The sequence below is a fragment of the Venturia canescens genome, chromosome 5 (assembly GCF_019457755.1).
Source record: "Venturia canescens isolate UGA chromosome 5, ASM1945775v1, whole genome shotgun sequence".
NCBI classification, from domain to species: Eukaryota; Metazoa; Arthropoda; class Insecta; order Hymenoptera; family Ichneumonidae; genus Venturia; species Venturia canescens.
The window spans coordinates 13,101,195-13,118,664 of NC_057425.1; the positions used below are offsets into that span (position 1 = coordinate 13,101,195).

At 44.2% G+C, this 17,470-nt stretch overlaps 1 protein-coding gene across 10 annotated transcripts in view; it reads left to right on the top strand.

Moving 5' to 3' along the window:
* The window catches only part of raskol (Ras GTPase-activating protein raskol), a 185,592-nt gene that overhangs the window by 99,408 nt on the left and 68,714 nt on the right, over positions 1-17,470 (top strand). For 2 of the 10 annotated variants that reach the window (XM_043420545.1, XM_043420546.1), the window contains exon 1: positions 8,885-11,444. The exons of the other annotated variants lie outside the window; for them this stretch is intronic. In XM_043420545.1, coding sequence (XP_043276480.1) covers positions 10,223-11,444 — 1,222 coding nt within the window. In that variant the 5' untranslated portion in view covers positions 8,885-10,222. Of the gene's footprint in view, positions 1-8,884; positions 11,445-17,470 lie in introns of those variants that run through there. 10 annotated transcript variants of the gene reach the window in all.

Genomic DNA, 17,470 nt, shown 5'->3' on the forward strand with positions numbered 1-17,470 from the left:
ATTAAGGCAGGTTGAAAGTGAGACGATTTAAAGTTGTTTGCACTGCAGGTTGTACTAAATCACAGACTGCTTATAAAATCATTACAGAATGCATGAGAAATACTTTCCTTGTACTTGGCTCCTCGCTTTCTTCGGACGGCTTTCCAAGGAAAGCATTTCCATTTGGTCCATCACATATTTCATCAGCGCGCGTGTCTTTCGACATGAATTTCGCATTCACGCGAACGGTGAATACGCGTTTAAAATCAATGGTTTTTATCCCACGTGAAGGAGGCAACGAATGTTATCGCGGTTAATTAAGCATTTTAAAAGGAGTCGGAGTCGCCAACGCTTCGGATCCGTATACAACTCGGGATCGCGATTGTAAAACAGGATTGCAAGAGAACGAAGCACGAGTTTACACGTTCGTTTCGTCCCGACGAGAGATATAGCGTTGACCGTTTTGCTCCGGCCTTTCTCCGTTTTCGCTCGTTCCTCACTCGCGTTTTCTCTCTATTTTCTTTGCCACTTGTATACGCATCCGCGCCGCGTGCAACCGAGAAGTAAATATAAAAATAATCCAACTGTACGCGGCTAGGTCGCGCGGCTTTCAACGCGGACGCGAAATCGGCGACGGATCAATGGAGGAGTTATACCTCCATTGGGCTCGAAGACTCGTTTATCGTGAGGCTCCCCTGCACCACATGGAATAATCCGAGGGACAATTCGGGCTACTTCGTCCTCAAGCCTTAAGACGAACATACGAACGATCCACAGTCCAATTATCATTTCGATTTATTCTTTTTTTCACACCCACCAACAGTCATGCGAAAGAACTGTACAATACCTACAGCAATTCGATCGATCGCCACAGCAATTAAACGGATTCGGTTAGACGATCACAAATTCACTTCTCACCCGGCAGTTCGAGTGTTTTTTTCTGGCTCTGCACAAACGATCGCGATACCAACAGCCTCGCAATCGCTCCTAGAAAAAGAAAACCAATTGATGCATTAAAAAGTTGGTCACTGAGCAGGAAAACTACCGAAAAATTACGTTCGAATTGTCTCTGAAGAAACGATGAAACATAACGATCCCTCCAAGCCCGAAAAAACGCTGCAACCTCAAACATCGATTCGCTAATGTCCTCCAGGATCCTTGTCACTGACAGCAATAAATTGCTCAGTTTTTTTTATGTATCTGAACGACAGACCGAGATTGGGCCAGTTCCGTCCGCATGTATTGTTCCAAAAACATAGCGTTGCAACGGTAAATTCACCGCGAGACGATTGTGTTCACAGTGGAACTCGGTGCGCGTAAGGCACGTTCGTACGTTCTCGTTAGTCGTCGTCGTCGTCCTTGTCATCGTCATTGGCTCGAGTCTCGGAGGCAGGCAGGCTCACACCTTTGTCCGGTCGTCGATCCAAATCCGAAATAGGCATGCAAGTCGGTGTCCGACTCTCCGATGTTACGTCCGTCCACGAGCTACGAGAAATTAGCATACCTCGCGTGGTCTCCCCTCCTCCGGACCTCCTCTCACCCTATTAAAGACTCTTCCGGTACGCAGCTGCGCCTCATAAAATCGACGCTTCGAAAACTCTCTGCCGGTATTTGCGATTGCACGAGAGAGAAAGAGAGAGAGAGAGAGAGTCAACTCTGCCGCGATTCTCGTAACCCGAGCGACACATAACTAAACACGATAAATAATAATGTATGCTGCACGTTGGCGCGGCAAAGGTTCAACGCGGCGATTCAAAAAACGCGTCGTTTACATTGTCATTCTTGTCGCGACATTAAAAATACCAATAAACGTTTTATGGAGGCACCAACAACCATAAAAGGATTAACGCGCCAATATCTCCGAGACTTTTCCGATGGTGGAGCTGCACATTGACATCTTTACTGCCAAAATGATTCAAACTTAACGGACCTTTTCTGCCTTTTTTCAATTAATCATCATTTCAAAATCAATGGCCCTACGACCCGGATGTAGACTTTGTTTTTTCAACGTTAATTAGCGATAATTACGCGCTGCGAGGAACTAAGTTGAAAGGCTCACACAACTGCAGTGCCTTTTCGCTTATCGTCTTGTGACCGTGGCATATGGCTCCTTCTGCTCACAAGTTTATTTGGACTCCTTCAAACTATCGACATCGATGGCTCTCCGAAATCGGATTTACTTTTGAATTATCAACGGAACAAACTTGCAATTTCGTCGCCAAAAATGTGTCTCTTAACCTCCGAAAGTCCGTCAATCTCGCACCAAATTTCACATGTTTGACTTTTTTTATATTTCGTGATAAATGAATGACGCCACCAGCGCAATCCGCTCGGCGAATTTAGCATGGGAAACCGCCCACGGGAGCCCGAAATCCATTATTATCGTCGTCGTTATTGCCCCCTATGAATAATACGAGCGTTAGATTCATTTTTATCGTGATAAGGAGAGTTAAAAATGTTATTGACGCGATGAATCATAAGTTGTTTACTTTCATACGCCTTTCGTGTTAACCCTCCTCTCGTTGCCCGAGTAAAAACCGGTTCGTGTTTTTACACGAGCACAAATCTGTGTGTCTGCGTTCAAATATATTCAGCGGCTTTCGTCAGAGTCGCTCTGAAATTGCACCCCTAAAATTACGAGAGTGCACACACACGCGCACATTGGCGTGTAAATATTTGCTTATTAGAGTTAGATGCGGTGCTGCTACTGCAGCCACATTGTGGTTTCGCATTATTTATAGACTTTTGATGAAAAAAGCGACGTTTCGGGCTAAGCCCTCTTCCGTTCTTCATTCGCTTTTATCGTGCAGGGCCCTCGTAAATTAGACGAAAGTTTGGAGTCCCCCTCGAAAATTTCGGTACGCGGATTCTGCGGAGAATCGGTGCCTCTCGGGACTTTTGTACCCACGCTAGTCGCTTCTCGAGCTCGTAAAAGTTGTCGCGAACCTTCGAGGATTTGCAACGCATTTTCGCGGTATGCCAAAGAGCTCGTAAAGAAAAACTTGATGTATTCAAGACGGGAGAGAGCGCTGCGTTTCCTGCTGGCGTTTTACCGTCGAAGGCGCACACTTTTGCTCTGGGAGCCACGTGACGGGCTATCGCGGAGCTCCGCAGCCCCAGCACTCGTGCGGTTTCGTTACGGCTCAATGGTGCAACGATCCGCGCTCTTTTGAACACGGGAACCCCCTCATCTCCCCGTTTCATCTACAAAAAAACAGAGCAAAAACGAACGCTCCGAACCCGAGAGCGACTTCGAAACGGAACGTTGTGAGATAAAAAATAAAATAAAATCCAATGAAAGTGGGCTCTGAGATGCGCAGGAACTATGTAGATGCTGCACGATTAATACTTCTTGCACTCGACAGTAAAGTGTCTTTAGTGCGTTCCATTACGGGCCATTAAAGCGATAAAAACCTTTCCCGGAACATTGGAAAATTTTTGCAAAAACATCGCTTTTCTCTGTCCTCGCATTGTCGAGAATATTCCAAAGATTTTTTCCTTCTCATTAAAACTTTTCACTATTTCTGACTCAAATCTCAAAGCTGAGAGCCGCATGATTCGACTATTTTTCTCATTAAAATAATCAAAATAACGACCCTCAAATAAGCTGCAGCTCGATCTTGTTTCATTGAAACCTGAATCTCAAATAATCCCCGCGATTAGCCGACGATAAATTAGTGAAAAAATGTAACATCTCCTGCCCAAAAACCACACGAGATAACGAATCTACGATATAATCTTGTTACCATACGAAAAGCAATTTAATTACCACGTGCTCGAAGCTCTCTCCATATTCTCGTATAATCCCTTTTGATCAAGGTCCCCCGCATGCGTCGCTACAAAGCCTTTTCCGAGGCTCAGTTTTATTCGTTTGGACGCAGCTGTCACGCGACGAAGCCACTGACATGCACAGTTTAATCTCCGAATCCTGACATCGCGACGCCTTCTGGTATTGAATTCCGGTTCCGAAGGCAGAACAACGATTTTGGGTTAATTAAAAGTTTACGATTTTCGAGACACCTGCGCGCAGCCTGAAAACATGCCAACGCTCGCACGGAATTTCGTTGATTTCAAAAGTACATTCATCGCTAGAAATATTTTGATCGTTTTTTTCAAATGTCAACATAAAAAATCGTTTCTTCTGTTCGATTGGACAAATATCGATTGCTCGCTTTTCTGTCATTCGACGTAACGAGCTGTCACTGCGTAGACCTTTCTTCTTCCATTTCCGTTCGCTTTATTTGGCTCGCGCGATAACCGCACTTATCAACGCCCTTCATATATATTTATACGTCCATGACAATCTCGACGACAAAGTGCTCCGTCAACTTATTATCCCTTGACGAGAACAGACGAGAGATGGAAAGGGGCCGTATGTACGTCGCCGAGAAACGTGTGTGGGCAAACTGCGAACCATGCACAGAGAAGAGCTTCAACGCTTTGATGTTGAACTACTCTCGGCTCTCTCTCTCTCTCTCTCTCTCCCTAGTTTCTATATAGATGCAAAGTGCACAAAACCAAAGCTCTACATTCACCCGCTACGTGTACTGTGTCCACAAAATCTAACACAACTAGGCAAGTACTCTAAAAAGTGCGCCATAAATCACTTGAAACATTCGACGATATTCAATATTTCATTTTATATGAAACGAAAAATATTTTTCTACCAAAATTATAAACTGAGTGCCTTATAAGGAAGTATGGAAATGCAGTTGAAACACGCTCATCGCGGCTCGCATGGCATGAGCGCGTACGCAATTATATGGACAAAAAATTGAAGAATACTTTTGTACGCTATTTTGCCATAACACTTTGAGGAATAATGCTCTTTTTCGATGCGAGGTTTTCGGCCACGAGCGTTATAATTTTCCGCCAAATTATACGAAAGTGCGTATGGTCCACTGGAATGCATAATGGAGAGTATATGCTGCGCGCTGCACACTCACGAAATACATAACGAAACGTGCACGTTTATGGATTAACGTTTTATGCTATTCCTCCTCTCATTCCTTGCCAGCGTCGCTGCGACTATACCTTGCCACTCATAAAATGCTAATTACGTGCTCTCCGCGGGGGTGTGTGTGTGTGTGTGTGTGTGTGTGTGTGTGTGTGTGTGTGTGTGTGTGTGTGTGTGTGTGTGTGTGTGTGTGTGTGTGTGTGTGTGTGTGTGTGTGTGTGTGTGTGTGTGTGTGTGTGTGTGTGTGTGTGTGTGTGTGTGTGTGTGTGTGTGTGTGTGTGTGTGTGTGTGTGTGTGTGTGTGTGTTTGCGCACATGGAGAGCCCGCGCTCCTGTGAGATGGAAAAGAGAAATTTCTCTGTTTCTCTACAGTAAGGATAAAATGAAGAGGGAAATTATAAATAGGAGAACAAAATGCTGGTATAAGAAAGGGACTCGACAGCCGCGCGGTATGACGAGAGCATCTGACAAAAGTTTTTATTTCTCAACATTCTTCGAGGACGAAAAGAAGCAAAGCGGAAAATAAAACCTATTTTTGCCTACTTATTTGCGGATGAGCCGGTGTCGAAAGTTCTTCAAACGAGATTTCGTGCGAAATGAGATTTCTCGCGGTTTGCGAATACCGGCTTCGAGTTCGAAAGATTATCCATAGTCGCATTATTTCAAGAATTTCAAACCAGTCGAATCCTCGTGATATTTTGCACGTTAAGGTTACAGGCTCGTAGACAGTCTCGCGCATCCCCGTCGACACGTTCAAAGCCTCGGTCTCTCGTTTTCTCGCACTGTATCCTGCAACTCACGTATGCGCGTCGACGCCACAATTCTCTCCTTCGCGTCGGCGTCAAAGAGCTCGTGTGCCATCCTCGTACAAAACGTGGAGGAGGAAAGCTCTCGAGCAACACAAGAATCGAAAAAAAACAAGAGAGATAATGAAAGAGGAGCGAACGAGGATTATGAAGTCTCGGCTCGCGAATGATGACAAAAAATAAAACTCGACGCATGCTTCCCAACAAAGAAGCAGGATCCGTGCCAGGCCTCCGCTGCGACTCTAATTTTTTAATCATCCTATTGGCCCTTCATAATTAAAAAGCAACAATCATCACTATTGTAGGTAATAAAATATATGTCATGTGTTATGTTAGAGAGTTATGAAGTTCGTTACATACAATTGATTTGTTTTTTTTTTTTTTATTCTCAATATAAAAAAAAAGGAATCGAATAAACACATTCGTTGGAAAGAATCGGAAGCGAATAGACAGAAAATGATCGTTGTATTTTCGTGAAAATAATAAATTTATAATAACATCCATTAGTTTATTCGTATTATTTAAATTATTTCGACTCCTATACAGTTCAGAAGTGGGATTAAATGAGAACGTGTGTAAGGTCTGAGAATTGCTGTGTGCTGATTTTTGTTCCTTTGGACATTGGGTAACAAATGAAAATTTCTTTCCTACGAAATGGACCCTTTCGTAATGAATTTTATTTACAAACCACTTTTTTTTCTCCTCTATAAATTACTGATTCAACAGCCATAACGACGAAGCTTGTACACAAAAATTTATGTCAATACCTTGATTTTATTTCACGACGAAAAATAATAGAATTTTTGAGAAAAAAATTGCTTCAATTTCGAAAGGTCGATTCACACGAAACGGCACCGGCCCGACAAAATTTTGTAGCTCGAGACCTTGAATGGGATCGTACATGGATATTAATTAGTGGCCTGGCATCAAATCAAATCCGACGTGCAGAGGCTTTCTCGATTCTCGCAATCGGCTCTCAAAGTTTCTCGGCCAACGCATTCGCTTAGCATGTCGCGGTGCAATGAGTGCGAATCTTTCGCAGTCCCGTGAATCCTCCCGTTTATTCGATATTTTATCATTCCTCGAGAGTGTCGCTATTCCTCTTCCCAGCCTCGTTGTTTCTCGTGCTGGACACGCGGGCAGTTCGTTAAGATCGTGGCAATTGAGTCCCACGCGAAGGAGCGTACATCGAATGGAAGTGACGTTAAAGTCCAGCAAATTTATTCGTTCGCATCCAATGTCAAAAGTACAGACACACCTTCGCAGAATTCACTCGTAATCTACAAAAACGCTGACTTAATATTACGAATAAAATCGAAAAATTTCATTTTCTTCATCCAACTACGAAATTAAGGAAAAGAAGAAAATCCAGCAGGCAACTTCGAGTCCTAAATTACACGGAATACGCCCTTTGTTTGCCGGACTCGGTGGGCATCCCGCATCCACGTCGATGCCCACTGCGACCGGTCTATCCACACAAACATACGTTTGCCCACCGAGAGCTCTCGAGAGAGTCATGCTATGTTAAGCATATTTGCTACAGGCGACCATATTCCTTTGAGCGTGGAAAAGAGGCGAGGAAAATCAGGATCGCGAGTTAACGAGTTGAAAAAAATACCGCGGCGGAAGCAAACAAACAAAAGTTGTTCCTCCGCGTCTTTTGCAGCCTGCGTATTATTCTGAAGGAAATTTAGTGACTTTGAGCACGGATTGAGCGAACTTGAACGAGATTTACTCCGCGCTTGTCCTTTATTCAGCATCGATCACAACTCTGCGATCAAACTCAAGGACGAAGAGACACCAAAAAACTCGAGTCAAGTTTGCGAAGTCTGAGGGCCTGCTACGTTTTTCATTACCATCGCAGTTGCACGAAACTTATTTCGATACGCTTCGTATTACGAATGTGGAAACTCCCGCGATTGCTCACTCCTCGCGCAAACAAAAGTGGCTTAATATACACTTTCGATAAGGAACAAGAACACGCACTGCGCCTCGGACAATCAGATTTATTTATCGAACGGAAAGCCGAGGCAAGATAAACTACTTTTTCGAGCAGGCTGGACCAGTTTTATATATTTTCTCTCGAACACGTAAGCGCCCTACGTTTTTTTATCTTTAAGGCCTACCGAACTCGCAGTTACGTGTGCGATACGAGAGCACGCGACTCGTTTTCTCCTCTGTTTGGTTATTACTCCACGCACACACGCGGGCGCACGTATTTCTTCACGTGCGTGAGAAACTAGTCTGAATCCTGACTGCTGGTTGGGTCATCGGGTTAATCCGGTCCTGGTCCAGGCATTTCTACATTTCTGTCTACGGCGATATTGTATTCGCATTCGAAATTCGATCGGGTGACATAAACATCGCTGCATATTGCATTCGTTGAATCTTCTCGTCGAAAACTCGAGAGAAATTCATCGAGCGAAAAATAAAACTCAGAAAATCATTCATTACGAATAAACTCCAAATTTCATTCTGAATTGATTTTCAATTTTGAAAAAAAATATACACAAATTAGGAATGCAAAAATAATTCATAATTTTATGTTCTTCACATTTCATTTGTAAACAAATGAGTTGCAAAAATATTGAGGTTTAATTTTCAAAGAGAGTTAAAAGATTGTGGAAAATGTCACGAGAATTCATCGACGATCATTCGTAGCAAACAAAATCATCGAAAAACTGCCAATGTCGATAAAAATCGTTGGTTTTTTTTTTTTTAATCCTACGATTCGTGCTAGTGAAAAAAGATCGCAACGATCTGATCGCTGGGTCGAAAATAATTTGAGGAAACAAAAACGGTACAGAATTTGGTAAATTAAACAATTAGTCGGATCGATCGATGGTGCAATTCCGATCCCGGATTGTGACTCACTTCGATGTTGTGTGCTCCGCCGTCGAATGATGTTGGAAGTCTGGCGGAGTGTGGCGTATGCAGGGGAACAACGTGCGCAAGAAAGTCCCGTGCATCGAGCATGTTTACGGTGTAAAAGAGAGCGAGTCGAAGAGAGAAAGAGAGAGCGAAGTAAATGGAGAAAGAGGCATGCACAGCGCGAGCGCGAGTTCTTGTGACTGCCGCGAGGAGCGCTCAGGCTAATACGGAATCGAGGGAGACAGACCAGTCGAGCAGATAGCCGTGGGTCTGTCTGGCGAGCGGTCGCAACCCGACAGTCGCGCGCTCGTATCCACACGTATTTCTCGCTCCCTCGCGCGTGTAACTTTTTAATGAGGAGAGAAAAGGAAGAAAGGAAAATACGAGAGAACGGGAAAAACTGCGGTATGTGAGACGAAAAATATCGTTTCGAAAATGAATAAACGTTTTCTTTGTCGTGAAATTTTGACTAACAAACTGACGGAGCTTTCGTTGAAAATAATCAATCGCGCTGGAGAACCAACATCCTCGAGCTCGATTATCGAGGTTTTCATTTTGGAGCACGTCGCGTAGCGATGATTCAACTCGAAATTCGGTAAAGGATTAATCGGTATCGCCTGTGACAATAAAGATACCCGAAGTCGCTTGTAACGGGAAGCTAGTGAGTCGTGACAGAAGTGAAAGTGCAGCTTGCTAGTAATTAGGAAAATAAAAGAACGACGGAGAGGTTTTTTTGAACTTCCATTCGAATAACGTGAAGTTTTGCGGTGGGGGGGGAAAGAAAGAAGTGCGAGTACTCGGGATATGGAGAGGAATTAATGTTTCTCCCTGATATTCACGCCCCTCTGGTCCAGAGGCGCGACAGAAGTGGGAGAAAAAACTCGCCTCGTCGTTGAGCACACACGTGTTTTCGTCTGTCATCGACGTTGCCAGATCGGTAAAAGACTCCTGCAGTAGTAAATGTCTTGGATATCCAGACGCTTCTCGCGCCTCGTATCAAAGCCGAGAGGGAAATAATCGTCGGGCGGGCAGGAGAGGGGCACGTGTGTCCGTATCGATAAACTGCTTGCTCCGTTTCGACAGTTCGATTCCCTCGTAAATTTCGTAACAGCGTTTCGGGATCGTTTATTGACGAGATTTCGTTCTCGTCGTCGAAAGTATATTCGAGTACGATAGGGCCTTGGATCGCCGTGAGGATAAAAAAGCCCCTCGATAGTAAGAACACGGAGGAAGGGAGAGAGACACTAGTGAAGGAAGAAAAAAAGGAGTAAAACAGCCGAAAACCCGTTTGACGAGATTCTAGACAGCTGAATTGAATCCGCGTTACAAGGGCTCCAATTTCAAGCCCATTCAGTTGGGACATCGGAATAAGCGAGACGAAGAGGCCGAGCAAAAGGTCATGTAAATCAAGACGGAATTATTCTCAGTGATTCACGATCTTGCTCGAGACACGCGATACCAAAAAGCGAAAGAAAGCAGCGCGCTCGCCCTCTCTCTGCTGGCACTATTTGAGCCCCGGTAAACAAGGGATTGTCCAAAATGTTATTCGACGATGCTCATTGACGATATTAGCTCGTATTCCACCTGAAGAGAGAGGCAAGAAGAAAAAAATGTTGGACAACACGGAAGATTCGCCGAAGCGAAGATCGACGTTTTACGTATCTCTGGACGGCGAGCCACGTCAGAATGCGTCAAAACTGGTGAAGACCCTGTCCAACGCGGAGAGCGAAAAGTATACTTGCAACACGTTCCCGATAAGTACAGCGAAGAATCCACCGAGTGCCGTACTCACGCGGACTTTGAGCAACACCGAGACTTTCGTCGGTAAACAAACGCGAAACCTTCCACAGAGGAGCATGAGCATCGACAACACCGGTGTCGACGCCGGGGCAACAACGTTGCCGGTCGAGCCGCGGGGAAAAGTTCAGTCTCTGACGAGAATATTCGAGGCTCCGGGGAGAAGTCGTGAGCCAGGACACGAGACGAGTTCCAACGAGAGTCAGCAGACGCGAAAGAAAGTCGAGAGAACGCGCTCGTTCAAGACTATCGAACGATTCCAGAGCCGATTCACCGGTAGAAAGGAAATTGCTCGGAGTAACGGCAAAGAAGTAACTTCCGGTGTGGCGAGTCAACGTTTGAACAGCACCATTGGGTGTCTCGAAGCTGGACGCGAAGAGTCAACAGCCGATAGACGGAGAAAAAAAGAGGAGCTCAAGGACCCGGTTCCCACGGAGGCGAACAAGGAGCCGGGAACTTCGAAAATCTTCAAGGAAAGCAGCGAGAACAAAAAGGTCGAAGCTAAGACCCGGAAATTTGGAAAAGACATAAATCCACGAAATCCAACGATTTTGACGACTTCGCTGAATAATCAGGCGAACGAGAGCTCGGCGAGACGAACGAAGCCAAATAATACGAACGTCGGTGGAGTCTCGAGCAGCGTCGCCAATTCGTCGTTGAAAATCGGTGAAAATCAATCTCTCGGCTCGTCATCCTCGAGCACGACGTTCACGAGCCTCATCCGTCGAACTCACAGTACCAAAGTCGCCAGGAGTGCGAGCACTCTCGTCAGATCGGACGCCATTAACCCTAACAAAAGGCACGTACTCTCGTCATCCGTTTCCTGCGACAATTCGACCGGTAACGATCGTAAAATCGTCGTTTCTTCCATAAATTCGGTCGATTGTTGCAACGACAAGGATTACACGTGCGCGAATAACGAGCGATGTCTCAGACGCGAGACTTCCGGTGCGCGTAACAGCGAAGATTTATTCGGAGGCAACGAATCATCCTCGGCGTTCGAGGATCCGGACGGCGACGCCGGCGTTCATTCAGGTACTGTTTTTTCATTCTTTTCATTCGATCGCGTCGTCGCGACGAGCCTCATCGCAGCGAGACCGGAAATTAAACGATATTCCCTGCAAATATTCCTCTCCGCAATGTCATTCGATTCGACTAAAATTCTGGAGCTCGGTTCCACCGATATTCGACAAGATTAACCGAGCCCATTCCGCAATCCCGCATTCCCTCAATAATCAGCCCATAAACCGACTTCCCCAATGAGAATTCACTTCGGAACAAAATGTCCATTTCCCCTCAAACGATGAATGATAGATCTCCAATAAAGTGGACGCGAATAAGTTGGATGTATACGAGACTGGTCGTGAACGCTCGAGGAGAAAAGGCGTGTAGCTGACCGGAATCGTCTCGATAACAGAGCAACTTTGCAGCATGGTCCATAACGGAGGCCAATTTTAGTCAAGTATACGGCAAACTCCGTGGGAACCTTAGCCTCGGGTCATTGGCCGGCCTCCCGCGCTATACAACAAAACTTTTCTCCGTACCTGAACGTGTAATGCAAGCGCAGACTCAACGTAACGAGTAAGTGCGCAACGCAAAATGAAAAGCGAGTCTTTCGAGGGGGGGGGGGGGGAGAGAAAAAAGTATTTAGACGCTTACGTATCGGAGGAAACGTGACTTTTACGAGCTCTTACACCCACGTTAAACTCCCCGCGATATAAAGAAGCAAAAACTTACATATGAGAGCTGATAAACTAGCCGAACATACGCATAAAGGATAATCGTGATTACAACGAAGCACGAAATTATAGAGTCCGGCACAGCCTCGCTTCCAAGTCCTCCGCGATATCAAAGAAACTGACACACACACACACACACACATACACAGCAGAGGAGGAAAGTTGCACTCTTTGGCACTACGAATACGTGCGTGTACGAGGAGGATGCATTCGAGCATTTGTGCAATCTTGTCGAGAATTTTTCGTGGCCAATGTTTATAGTGCGCGATCCCTCGCGACTCGCCGGTGCATACTGATGCACGCTTTATCCTTACGACAGATCGACGAGCTGCTTTTCGATTCGGTTACCACGCCCATCAGCCCAACGCTCGATACATGCATCATTTTCCATCATTCTATTCTCATTATGATGCTTGTTTTATACGCCCCCATCACGAACGCTGTTTATCCGGAGATTCGGAGGATTGATTTTCAGGGTTTTCCAAACTCGCGTACGAAGCGAACGAAACGCAGTTACTTTTGTCCTGTGCGCTTACTTTCATTTTTTTTCTACTTTTTTTTTTTTTTTTTTAATTCTAAAAGGTAGGCTTTTTCGCCACAAATTTGTGAGTGCCGCTCTTCCTTCTTTCGAATTTTTCTTCATCCTACACTCATGGGTCAAGTAAATATCTTAAGGGGGGATCCTGCTTTAGAGAGTCCAAAAATCAATTGTTTTCGAGAATGTTTTTGGATAGACGGAAATAAATGACCATGGTGAACTTTTCGGTGTAGTTTCAAGGACATTTCAAGAGTACAAAAACATTGTTTTAATGTGAGAAATACTTATTTGTACATGGTTTATGCTCAACGTCTGATAGATGGTTTCTCAGCTGTGCATAATCCGGAGATCATAATTATTGTCTGCAACGAAAATTCCAAGTTTTTTTCCATTTTCATATATTTTCCTTCCATACGAAACTATAAAAACCCGAAAAAATTACGAAATTCTATGTTTGCGGTACGTTGAAGCGATATTCCGCTTGTTTAGAAGCGTTTTTTTTTTCAAACTCACTAAAAATATAGAATTTCGCAATTTTTTCAGGTTTTTACAGATTCATATGGAAGGAAAATATATGAAAATGAAAAAAGAATTTGGAATTTTTGTTACAAACAATAATTACGATCTCCACATCGAAAACAGCTGAGAAATTTCGACAATCAGACTTTGAGCATAAGCCATGTACAAATCAGTATTTCTCAAATTGAAAAAATGTTTTTGTACTCTTGAAATATGCTTGAAACCACACCGAAAAGTTCGCCTTGGTGAGTTATTTCTGTCTACCCCAAATATTGCCGAAAACAATCATTTTTATGACTTCCTATAAAGCAGGACCTCCCCCTACCGAGACTTTGGCCACAACTTATCTCAAACTTATCGCCTTGTTTCGGATCTCCGAATGACGAAAACACCGCTCGACTGCTTAAGATCGTCTGGCAATCCGCACAGCTTTTGAACACGAGCCTTAATGATTGCTCTTAGAAAAACATGGAGAAGCCGAGTGAGATGGGGAAACGAACGGCGCTGCAACACATTCGTTAGGGGTATCCTAGACCGAAACTGTTAATCTCAAATCCCGTGGATACGGTGCACACGAGATTCTTCGAGGCCCTTTGGATATTTCTCGTAAATAAACAGCCTTAAACGCCTGTGACTTATGTTTTCGAACTCTTGTACCAATTCCACTATCTTCCAGATCTAAGGATCGTGAGATTAATTACTTAGAGCGAATGCGACGTCCTGAGAAGCGTTAAACCGTTGGAAATAAAATGTGAAGAGTCCGAGCAGCGGTTCTTTTTTTTAAAGAGCAAATTTCCAGATTTTCTCAATTCATTATTCTACTCCAAAAAATCCTTGACTTATGTTCATTTCAGTTAAAATAACAGTAAAAACAACGATTTAATGTCGGGTTCGTGTAGATTGCAATTTCCTAAAACTGTCTATTCATCGCTCACTCAAGAATTTTTAAATCGTCCAGACACATTTATTTACCGTACTGTTCGAGTGCTTCTTCCAAACGAATTACCTCCGCATTCAATGCTGAAGCATTTAAAAGTTTGCAAAATCCGGCGTGCCGGAGCTCGAAATTTCGAACGCGCGGTTGTGTTGAAAAACAATAATTCCGCGAGTACAAAGAACTCGGTCAGTGACGTAATCGCTTTAGCTCCATTCGGCCAATTAAAATTTCACGGATCGCAATGTCACGATATAATTCGTGCTTCTTTAACTCCAGTAACATTGAATAGAGTTGTAACGTGCCAGGATATAACGCATTAGAATGGCGTGAAAACGTGCGAACCGAAGAGTTCGCGGCGGAGCAGCAAGCAACGCGAAAGGAGCGAGCGGAGCAAAGGGCTAAATCGAGATTAAATTACAACGTCGCTGAGAAGATCACGCGCAGAGAATTTTGTAGCGATGCCGTTATTGGACGGAAGCGCAGCCACGACCGGCGTCGCTTATTTATTTCTTCCCTCCGATGCGACACGAAACTCAAACTCTCTCTCTCTCTCTCTCTCTCTCTCTCTCTCTCTCTCTCTCTCTCTCTCTCTCTCTCTCTCTCTCTCTCTCTCTCTCTCTCTCTCTCTCTCTCTCTGACTAGCTCCATATCCAAACACATTTATGAAACACAAATAAACTGTGCCCAGTTCGTGTTCTCTTTCGCTCTCTTCTATGCACCGAGATCTCTCCTCGGATTGTTCCTCGCTCACGCCAATTTAAACTCTCCTGCGTGGACGTGCGCCAGGCCGAAAGAGTCTCTCTCCAACGGACGCAGCACAAACTGCGTTGCTCCCTGCACGATCGTACGAGCAGAGTAAAAAGCGTCGAGACTCTCGCGAGGAGCATTGACGCGTGGAGCATTCGGAGCCCATCAAAATTTCACGTTTCCACATCGAAAAATACGAATCCCTTTTATCCTGGATTCGATAGACTTTTTCCCAGACGACTCTATATGCTTTGAGCAGCCCGGATTATCGAGCTTTCTCGTAATTACTTTTTGGAAGGAAGGTTTTTCATGCAAAAGAAATTCGATTTTATTTCTGGAAATCTTCGCTCCGATGGTCCATGGCAAGACGAATGATTTTTAAGTGAATGCAACTCGCGGTGATTTATCCAGGAACGATCGTATACAAATTGCTTAATTCGTTCCGACTAACGATTTATCACAAACGAGCAATGAACGAATTCGACGAAATTGTTCTCGGAATAATCGAAATTCGAGTCTGAGAATTTATAGTACGAAGAGATTCGGTCTCCCGACCGGTTGAATCGAGGAGAGTGTCTCGGTCTCGCGCGGGGCTCGGTTCGGAGTCGTGCATTCCCTTGGAGGCTTGGCCCTCGAAAGATATCCCGCGGACCTGCATCTCCGGATTTTTCGGGGACCTACTTATGCGGTATAGAACCCGACGCCGATGGCGAGCGCGTGCGTTGCCTGAAAAAAAAAATAAATAAAAATACTGAAAAAATGTGACGTTGGTCCAGGCGGTCCGATGGCCCGGTGGGACCACCTGCCCACCGAGCACTCGGGGACGAACAAACGTGAATATCTACAAAACCCACACGCACGTGTACTCCCAACACAATTTTTATGATCGGATCTTCGTCGTCGTTTTCTTCTTGATCCACGTCTCGGAGTCACAAGAGACGCCTACACTCAGCTCCACTAGAATTCTCTGACTGTATCTTTACTGTCTATATACAATAAACTTCGTGTCCCACTTCCGCGACGAACCCCCGCGTTAGAGATTCTTCGACAACTTCGTATGAGTCAAAATGAAAGGGAGAATAAGATTCGTGGAAAAAAAATGAATTGAGGGGAGCCCTGCTTTGGAAGGTCAAAAAAATCTATTGTTTTCGAAAATTTTCAAATATTTTTCTTCCATTTGAACCTATAAAAAGCCGAAAAAATCTCAAAACTCTATATTTTTAACGAGTTTTAAAAAAGTTCTTCTAAAGAAGAAGCTTCAACGCGCTGTAAATATAAAATTTCGCAATTTTTTCGGGTTTTTATAGGTTCACATGGAAGAAAAATGTTTTAGAATGGAAAAAAATTGGAATTTTCGATGCAGACGACAACTACGATCTCCACGTCGTGTGCAGTTGAGAAACTTCGGCAATGAGACTTGGCTCAAATTAGTGTTTCTCACATGAATAAATGTTTTTGTACTCTTGTACTCCTCAAAACTATACCGAAAAGTTTGGTGAGTTATTTCCGTCTATCCAAAAACATTCTCAAAAACAATCGATTTTTTTGACTTTCCAAAGCAGGACCCCTTAAAATCGTCGTGAGAGTTCACAGTCCCTGCGTACACTCTCAAAACGTGTCAGTTTAAACGGTCGAGAAATCAGCAGACGCATCTCGATGAGGCATTGAGTAATGAACTGAAATAACTCTTCATAATTTTTTCATCACTTTTCTAAGAGGTATTAGAATCCGAGGCTCCATTATTTTCATCAATGATACACACACTCACGCACTCGAGTGTAGAGTCCTAATTGCAGAATGATATGGTATAACGCGTAATCGCTCAATCTTCACGCGAACAGAGCATAGATTCTCGGAAATCCTTAACAAGAGTTAAACTAATCACTTATACATTTATATCCACTTGGAAATATTCTCAAACAGAGAGGAGCAATGAAAGTTGGCAGACGTCTCGTTCGTTTAATACGACAAGATATGAGGCACAGATTATTATTATTTCCGAGCATTACGTAACTGGTCGAATAGTCATAGCGAATCTATGGTTTCGTGTGGTGTGTTCCATTCATTGATGAAATTATCTGAGCCACGAGCAGGATTCTATTTATTGTAGTTGAGCCAAACAAATGAGGCTCGATTCGGACCACAAATTACGTTATCTCGGAGTGCCACACCTCAGTCAACGGTCATAATTGATTTCGCACATTTCGTCTGCCACTGGATATCGTGCGGTGAAAAAAAAGCAAGAAACGACTTTTTATGTGCCCTGGAAAAGGGAGAAAAAGAAGTTTTACTGGTCCACGATACACCCCAAGCATTTTTCCACACTCGCACCTGCAAATCGAATTGTCCTCACACATTCTTTACTAATGGAAAACTCGTTTTGATTATTTAAGGGGTCCCGAGGGAGGCCGATCAATGGCGATCCTTTGATTCACGTCGTTTGTATCATTGCAGTTATTAGCGGTCTCCGCAGACCGCGGGATATTGATTTTTCTATTTTTCTCGCTCGATTTATCGTGACGAATGAGGGTTACATTTTCCGATGGGAGCTTGACGTTGCTCCGGCAAATGGGGGCTGCGG